Source organism: Eucalyptus grandis, chromosome 1 (assembly GCF_016545825.1).
Source record: "Eucalyptus grandis isolate ANBG69807.140 chromosome 1, ASM1654582v1, whole genome shotgun sequence".
NCBI lineage: Eukaryota > Viridiplantae > Streptophyta > Magnoliopsida > Myrtales > Myrtaceae > Eucalyptus > Eucalyptus grandis.
The window spans coordinates 38319121-38328156 of NC_052612.1; the positions used below are offsets into that span (position 1 = coordinate 38319121).

The 9036-nt window shown below is 40.6% G+C and overlaps 2 protein-coding genes across 2 annotated transcripts; both read left to right on the top strand.

Annotated features, from left to right (window-relative positions):
- Nucleotides 1-5737: 5737 nt before the first annotated feature.
- On the top strand, nucleotides 5738-6382 carry LOC104435905 (pathogenesis-related protein PRB1-2). The gene has a single exon (XM_010048605.2). The coding sequence runs from the start codon at nucleotides 5747-5749 to the stop codon at nucleotides 6281-6283; it is 537 nt and encodes a 178-aa protein (XP_010046907.1). The 5' UTR covers nucleotides 5738-5746; the 3' UTR covers nucleotides 6284-6382.
- A 727-nt stretch (nucleotides 6383-7109) lies between these two features.
- On the top strand, nucleotides 7110-7947 carry LOC104435906 (oligosaccharyltransferase complex subunit OSTC). The gene has a single exon (XM_010048606.3). It carries the CDS (start codon nucleotides 7210-7212, stop codon nucleotides 7732-7734), a length of 525 nt encoding a protein of 174 aa, XP_010046908.1. The 5' UTR covers nucleotides 7110-7209; the 3' UTR covers nucleotides 7735-7947.
- Nucleotides 7948-9036: the final 1089 nt, after the last annotated feature.

Here is a 9036-nt window from a genome sequence, read left to right on the forward strand (position 1 = left end):
GAGTATAAGCAACATAGCCCTACGGTTTAAGAAAACTTAAGTTAGGTTTTCTACCTGTCTATAATCCATATAGAGTGGAAGTAATTGATTTAGAAAATATACGGTTAAGTATAGAGACAGTAGTTAATAAAACATCACCCCCAAAGGGTGATAGATAAGTTAACATGTGCCATCATGGATCTAATCATTTCCAGCAGAGTTCTGTTTTTTCTTTTCGCAACACCATTTTGTTGAGGAGTATAAGGAATAGACAACTATCTCTCTATTCCTTTTTCATTACATAAATTTCTGAACTCATATATAGATATTCTCGAACTCAATCGAATCTCAATACTTTTATTTTTTTATTTAATTGATTACCAAGCTCATAAATCTTTTAAAATAACTAAATACTTTAGATTAATAGAAATCAAATAGACATGTCCGAATCGAGTATAATCATCTATAAATGTGATGAAATAAATAACTCATTGCATCCCTCTTATATTCATTGGACTACAGATGTCAAAATGAATTAATTACAAAGAAAATTTAGCTCTTTTACCATTTTTCAAATGGTTTCCTTGTTGTTTTCCCCATTATGCAATGCTCACATGTGGGCAAATCGGTTTTTTCAATGTTACTTAACAAGCCGTATTTGGTTAGTCTGTTCATACATTATTGGCTAATATAATTAAGCCTAGCATACCACATATTCACATAATTATCATATGAATTAGAAGATGTGAATATGGAATAATAAACATTGACATTACTATAATCAACATTCAATACAATAAAATCATCCAGAAAATAATCACAACCATAATAATTTGTATCCAAATACAAATCAACACTATTATTATGGAAGTTCAAATATAACCAAGTTTAACCAATACTAACACATACTGAATTCTGACGAATCTCCGGGGCATATAACACATCATGTAGGAACAAAGTGCGTCCACCATGCATATTTAATTGGTAGATGTCAATTCATTTTATTTCAGCTCTAGAGTTGTTTCCTATATAGATCTATTTAGTTCAGTTAATACTAGTCAGAATTTCACGAATGATTCTCTATCCTTTGCTACATGGTCTATTACTACTGAATTTAGAGTTCACAAATGATTAGATTCAGTTAAGTATACAGAACTTGATACATAAGCAAAATTCTCAAGAATACATAGAGTGTTTACCTTCTTTCACTCACGATAGTCATGAGCATAGTGACATTTCTTATCACAGTCATAACACTTTACCCTTGACAACTTCTTCACTAGAGGACGGTTTCCTCTTTCATGTTGGTCAACTATTGATTTATTTCCCAAATAACTTGCTCCTTTACCTTTTCACATTTTCAACGAATTATGACGTTTACGCTTGGAACTCGAAACCTCTTGTGAGCTAGAACCAACATAATAAATGTCAATATCTAGCTCAACCGCTAGGAGGCGGTCTTTTTTTTAGCTTAAGATGGCAAACTGCATCCTCAAAGATTTTAATATTCTCGTTGTGTGTCAGGTATACCTTCACATGCTCTCAACTTTGAGATAAGGAATGGATCACTGCTTGCACTTGTTGCTCGTCAGTCAAAACGTGGCCAACATCCTTCAGCTCACTAATCATATTTGACATCATTTTCAAGTGTTATTTCATAGTCTGATCATGAGACTTCTTGTAAGAGTCAAATTTTATAGTGAATTATCTTAGTTTGATCACTAATGTATGACTAAATCTTGCTACCAATGTTTCCCACATTTCTTTGGCATTTTCAAAACGTCTAAACTCTCGCATGACATCATTCTTCATGTTGCTCAGCAATGTAATATGAGCAATGAAGTTCTTTCTTTTCCATGCATCAAATGCATCTTTATCTCTTTTATGTTGTGTAGTGTTCACATCTTTAGGTTTTTCCATAATTAGCTTAAGAACTTCTTGTGCCTCTTACTCTTCCAACACATATTGGATTTTCACATGTCATATTACATAATTATCGTCGTTCAGCTTCTCACATTTGTTCAATTAAGTGACTATGCTCTTAGTTGCTGAAGCTATTGGATCTGAATATATCAGACACATATGTACGAATTATTAATGCCTATCATTTATGCATCCATTTTGCATAAACTCATCATATTAATGAATAATTTCAAATAAGGTTTCAGAATCAAAAAGTCATTATTATTTCCAATCATCATCCAAAATCTTAAATTGAAATTGTCATTAATATAATTTTCTATGCAAAAATAAGTTCTTTGAAGCTACACAAACTTCTATGAACTACCCACAATAATTAATAATAATAGAAGCAATTGATATTGAATATCCATTGACGAGAGGAAAAAATATATATATTTCCATATAATGTTACCAATATATCAGTAGCTATAACAACATAAATACTGTAGGAATCATCTACATAAGATATCCATGAAACATACTAAGTAAACACAAATAGAAACAACTAATGCCAAGTTAACCTATGAACAGGGAAATATTTTTTTTTTAATTTCTTAGTAATTTCCTTTGAAAATTCTAGAGGCACATTTGGCAACCACAAAAAAATAGACAAAAATCTCTTAAGATTTCTCCCTCGTACATTCTTCCCCCGCCAGGTTGTACTCATTTTTTGTGTCAAAGTCTTTGTGGCTTAAATACTATAACATTCCTTAAAAAAAGCCATTACGAGTTTTTTATAATCAGGAACCACGTTAACCTCCCTGCGCGATTCAATACTTCTTGCAATTCAGATGGAAGAGTGTTAATGAAGAATCGAACCCATCTCAAAAGCTAGTATGGGATAACCTTTCCAAATGACTTGTTATATCTTCTTATTGACCTCGAAAACATGTTCAATTATATCACCACTTTCCCATCAACAATTAGCCAAATCAGTTATTATCCCTACAAGTCTCGCCTTTTGTCATTTTGACTTTGTGTGAATAGGAGTATGCATACGAAGATGAGGCATTGTTCCTGCAACAAATGCAGAACAATAAAATGATTACTTATAATCCATAGAGACATAATTGAAAAAAAAGCACATTTTCCGTTTTTTTCCCTATCAATGGTCAACGGATGACTGGATCGGGTCAAATTAACCAATTGGACCAGGTGACGTCATCATCACGTGTCCTGCATGTGCAAGGGCATAGCCGGCTAACATCACTAGGCCCATGTGGCACAGGTGCCTGAGGAAACTCTCTTGGCCCATGCAATGCACGTGTCGACAAGCCATAAAATTTTGGCCACACGTGGTGGTGCATCTGGTGGCCCCCGACGGAGAGCCACCCATTGTTTTTCTCATCTCGATGAGAACTACAACCTGTACTTTTAAAAAAGAGTTTTGACTCATGGAAAATCAAAAAGGAAGGGCGAACAGTACGCAAGTGTAGGATTTCCATCTCCAAGCGTCCGATGGCGACATTTCTCAAAATTTCAGCCAAAAACAAATTACAAATGTCAATAGTGATCGAAAACATGAACAGCATGGCTCTAATACCAATGTAGAAAATGGATTCCTGAAAAAATGAATCAGTACTCGAATGATTAAATACCAAAAAAACGAACACGGAAACATGCCTGGGAAATATGTAACACTGATCAAAAGATATATTACGGAGACGGACATACCTTATTTGCCACAAATTAAGTACTATTGTAGTCATAGAAGAATTAATCGAGGCCTTGGAATTCCATTTGTCAAGAGAGAAAACACCGTGGTCCAAGGAGATAAAAAGTATGTTATGTTTTTTTCACTGTATCTTATTTAACGTTATGCTTTTTCATATTTATACAATAGTAATTGCACTCTCATTTATAGGCCCTTCATTTACAGGCCGGGTTTTGGCTCAACATGGCCTGACATGCTTGACTTGGACCATCAAATAAAAAACCCATCAAAAAGAGAATCGAAATTAAAGTTAGAGACATGGAAAGAGAAGGGAGAGAGAACCAAAAGGGAAGGGAAGGGAAGGGGCAACACCCAAGCTACAACCTCTCTAGATGTTCTTGTTAGGAGTGCATGGTAGAAATTAATATTTTTATTTGGAGAAATCACCAAAAATGAGCTCAAGTTTGGACCCATCAACATATCGAGTTGAGTTGAGCTAACTTAAATATATTAACTATTTTACACTACACCAATTCTTTGATGGGAGACTTTTCTAACACAACTCATATATGTATCATAATAATCTTGCATGTGAGTTCAATGTTAAGTCTACTCTCCCAATTTCATCCTTGTTCTCTTTTTCTGGACCTTTTCTAGACTGAACCATGAAGTCTGTCATCGGGCTTGCATTGTTATATCATAATGCCCACTCGAAAACCTTAAGCGAAGTATTGTTCTACATCAAAATATTTAAGCTTAAATCTCTATCAACGTCTAACTACATCCTTAGTCTCTTTTTCTAAACCAAACTATGAAGTCTTCTATCGGGCCCACATTGCAACCCCACGAAGCCCATAGCTTGGCATTGCCCAGAGACCTTAATCGAGGTATCCTTCTACATAAAAATATCTGAACTTAAATCTCCATCAATGCCCAACTTCATCCTTAGTCTCTTTATCCAAACCAAACCATGAAGTCTTCTATTGGGCCCACATTTCTACCACACACAGCCCACCACTCGAAAAACCGTGATGGTCAGTACATTCCTTTTATGAAGATGTTCATGAAACATCGGAAAGAATTGTGGGCCCACCAATCTATCATCGGTTTTGATACCATTTGTCGAGAGCATACACCATAAGCTTGATACTTTCACCCGAGGACCTAGGTGTCGGCCACCTAGATCGCGCGACCCAGGCGACGATCGCGTGCGATCGTCGCTTGGTCATTTGGGTCGCGCGCGGCTAGGCGACGCGGCCGTCGCCTGGTCACCTAGTCGCATGTAGTTGTTGCCTAGGTCGTGCGACCCTTGGCAACGGCCGCCTGAGGTCGCGCAACCCAAGGCGACGACCACCTAAGGTCGCGCGACCCAGGCGGCTAGATCTGGCCATCCAACCGCTAGCATGACCCCGGCGACCGTCGCCTGAGGTTGCACAACCTAGGCGGCCAAATCCAGCCATCCGATGGTCCCGTGGCTAGGCTTCAAAAAAGAAAAAATATATATTTTTTTGTTTTTTAATTTAATGAAAGTCATTTACATATGCAAATTTTACCAAACGATATTTACATTTCAGAAAACCTCATTCACCCAAAGGTATTTGCATTTTGGTAAATACATTCCCCAAAAGCCGAACCAAACGGGCCTTTTATCTGAAAGAGAATGGATGTATTTGGTCGTTAAAGCCAGCGAAGTCAAGAACACGCATGGGGTCCAAACGGCGGCCATCGAGATATTTGCGGATCAAGCTATTCCATGATTAATCACTTCAAGTAAATTAGACCTGAAGAAAACAAACTTAGTTCGGTTGGAGATTTGATTATCCGGTAGGATCGTCTTTCCTCGTATTGAATTAAGGCACACGTCAACGTGCGTATTGACCATGAGCATGTCCGGAAACAGTTAACGTAAGCGTACCTCTCCCAACCATACACAAACCAATAAGCCAGGTGCGAGTTCTAAGTTAGACTTTGGACCTGCATACTCCACCTCCATCATGCTGTTTCCAAGCAACATTAGCTTGTAAATGAAGATTACCATGAATTATGATCCAAGAAGCTGTGCTTATAGCTAGCTTACTGCGCAGCCGACGATCATTCATTCGACATTCAGCTCCTGATTTGAGTCCCATATCCGAACGCCGCAGCAGTAATATGTCCTCGTGTTTCCATATGAATTCGCGCGCCATCATGCACTTGGCTATCTCGCTTGCATGCTTCTTCATCTTCCTGACAACCTCAACAACAAGCGGCGATGCCTCAGCAGACAAAGCGCAGATGATACGGGAGTTTCTGGACGGCCACAATGCGGCAAGGAAGGCGGTTGGAGTGCCGCCACTCGCGTGGGACACATCCCTCGCCACCTATGCGCGGGTGTACGCGAACCAGAGGCGGGCGGACTGCAAACTGGTGCACTCGCCGGGGTATGCATTCGGGGAGAACCTGTTCTGGGGGCAAGGACGGCGGTGGAGCGCCGCGGAGGCCACGGCAGCGTGGGTGGCAGAGAAGCAGTGGTACCACTACGCCGACAACTCGTGCTCGGGCCAGGAGTGCACGCACTACACGCAGTTGGTGTGGCGGACGACGACCCGCGTGGGTTGCTCCAAGATCATATGCAACTCCGGCGACACTTTCATAGCGTGCGAGTATCATCCTGCGGGCAACTACATCGGCCAGAGGCCTTATTATTAAGCATCAGCACGCACAGCTTATAAATCCTCATTTTTATCCATCTCTGTACCTATACAATACACTGTTGTCTTATGATTCTTACAAAAGTGCACTGTAATTAATGCAATAACTCCTCACATCCAGATTATGTGATTTAAATTAGGCCTGTCTTTGGTGTGATGTTCTATGGTTTGAGAAATGAAAACGGTTAAAGCCACAAAAACCCCAAAATTTATCGACTACGACACATTTATTTCAATTTTTTTTTTTGTGATATCAAAAATCTTAAATTTATATCTATGTGACATATTTATCCTTAAAAGTCGATGTCACATAAAAAGTTTGGAGTAAACATGTTATAGAAGTATAAGTTTGAGATTTTTAGTGTTACCAAAAAAAAAGTTTAAGGTAAATATGTCACACGGTTACAAGTTTGAATTTTTGTTCCCAAAAAAATTACAGTCGACAAAGTTTGGAAGTTTCTATGGCTTTTTTTTTATTTTTTTTTGGGTGACCAGAGTGCCGCCGCACGGTCGCACAATCGGGAAAGAACCCTGGTTGAGGTACGCAGAAACCACCACCCACGCACGAGGCGCGGAAACCACCACCCACGACGCCGTGGATCGAGCTTGGGACCTCTCGTGAAAAGTTCCCTTGCTCAACCACCTACGCCACCACCACGGGTGGTGGAAGTTTCTATGGCTTTTATCCAAATGAAAGTGCAAAATTCAGAACAAAATGACAACGTTGTTGGGCTTGCAAATTGTAATCTACAAAGCCTTTATCTTGGATTGCAGCCCAACCCACTCCAGAACTTCGAACAAGAAGTCAGTCAGCCAGTCAACCGGTGCTGGATCTGAACGAGAAAATATCTGAATATACTGAAAATACCAGACTCCGAGCAGCAGCCGATCCATCGTCGACTGCTTCCCATTCCCCAATCCAAGATGGCCCCGAAGCCGGAGTCGCAGAACCCCTCGCACGCCGACGCGCCGCCGTCGGGCGCCGCCTCCGTCGACCCCCTCTTCCACATCCTAAAGGTCCTGCCTTTCGCCTTCCTCCGGCCGCCGCGCCTCCGCCTCAAGCTGCCCACCCTCACCCTCCCCTCCCCGATGACCGTCTACGCCCTCGTCCTCCTCACCTACTTCATGGTCGTCTCCGGCATCGTCTACGACGTCATCGTCGAGCCCCCCGGCATCGGCTCCACCCAGGACCCCCACACCGGATCCGTCCGCCCCGTCGTCTTCATGCCCGGCCGCGTCAACGGCCAGTACATCATCGAGGGCCTCTCCTCCGGCTTCATGTTCGTCCTCGGCGGCGTCGGCATCGTGTTCATGGACCTCGCCCTCGACAGGAACCGGGACAAGAGCGTCAAGACGTCCTTCGCGACGGCCGGGATCTCGTCGGTGGTGCTCGCTTACGTCATGAGTATGCTCTTCATCCGCATCAAGATCCCCGCTTATCTTAGCTAGATTCTCGATTTTGAGGTTCAGCTGGGGCTTCCCCTTTATGATCTTCTAGCTCCTCAGGTTTTACTTGTTGCGAGATCTCTACATATAAATTGTGGATTTTATGCTGCTGCTATCGTTTACTATCATAGATCATAATGATGCTGGGCAATTTGGCATATCTATCGGCTCGTGTCAATCATCAGTAGCGTTGCATAGATGTTTTCCTTGTTGATTTATCCCGTCCCACCGTGAATTTCACTGTTTAAAGTCCTCAAGTTTTGCTGAATTAGTAGTCGTGACTTGAGCCGCGCTAGTCTTGAATTGAAGAGATGTGCCATGGGAATGAAAGATTGAGCTGGCCAGCTCGAGGGAAAGGGTAGATGCGAATCGTGCAGGCCTTTATTTTCACAGTTCAGTGACTCAAATTCTCTGCGAAAGCAATTCTCCTGGTTAATCCTCCATTCATGTTAAACACCCATTGGACAACTAGACAACCTAGCAATCAAATTCTTACAAGTGCAAATGTAGCAAGATAGTTTGTTTACGACTTGGCAGTATCTCTGCTATTTCTTACATAGTTTAGTTATCTCTAGCATTTTGTAAGTTACTTTCTCAATTTCTGTTTCAAGTTACCATCTAGACAACATGCCAATATCGCTTGACAAATTTGTGTATCCCTAGATAAGTTATGTCCATTCTGTTGCCTGCTTGACTGGTTATGGGAGCAAGAGATATTGCAACAGGGCAGGTAGACACTCTGCGCAATGAAAGACATGTGTATGGATACATATTGCATAATTGTTGCTGTAGGAGTCCTTCATTTACTTGTGACTAAAAGAGATTATTTCCTTGCGCACATGGTGGATGATTTGGTCGTCTAAAAAAGTACAAACGCTCGAAATTAGTATTTCCTTTCTTTGATTTACTAAAGATATCTACTTCTCTTGATCTTGCTGTTTATTAGACGAGATCTGCAGGTAGCCACAACTGCTTAAGCTCAAGGATATAGAAATCACCTTCTCAAATTGTCCAAAGCTAACTGCTAATATTTTCCACACCCTTTGCTGAAATGTACATTATGTACTTTGTTTTCCTTTAAAAAAGAAAAGATATACTTTTTTCTACGCTTGGGCATGTGCCTTTAAGCAATGGCAAGTAGCTTCTAGTTAGTCACTTTCACCATGGTTGATTTTAGTCTCTCTAGCATTTTGTTGTACTATTTTGATTGCCGGCTTAGTTTGTTTTCATGTCTTTTCAATCGAATATCAGTGGATCTCTTTGAAGTCTGTAGTCACATTCGCCATAGTTGATTTGAGTCTCTCT

Bases quoted from the DNA above. Each gene is read 5' to 3' on its own strand.
- LOC104435905 (XM_010048605.2), top strand. From the start codon at position 5,747: ATGTCCTCGTGTTTCCATATGAATTCGCGCGCCATCATGCACTTGGCT.
- LOC104435906 (XM_010048606.3), top strand. From the start codon at position 7,210: ATGGCCCCGAAGCCGGAGTCGCAGAACCCCTCGCACGCCGACGCGCCG.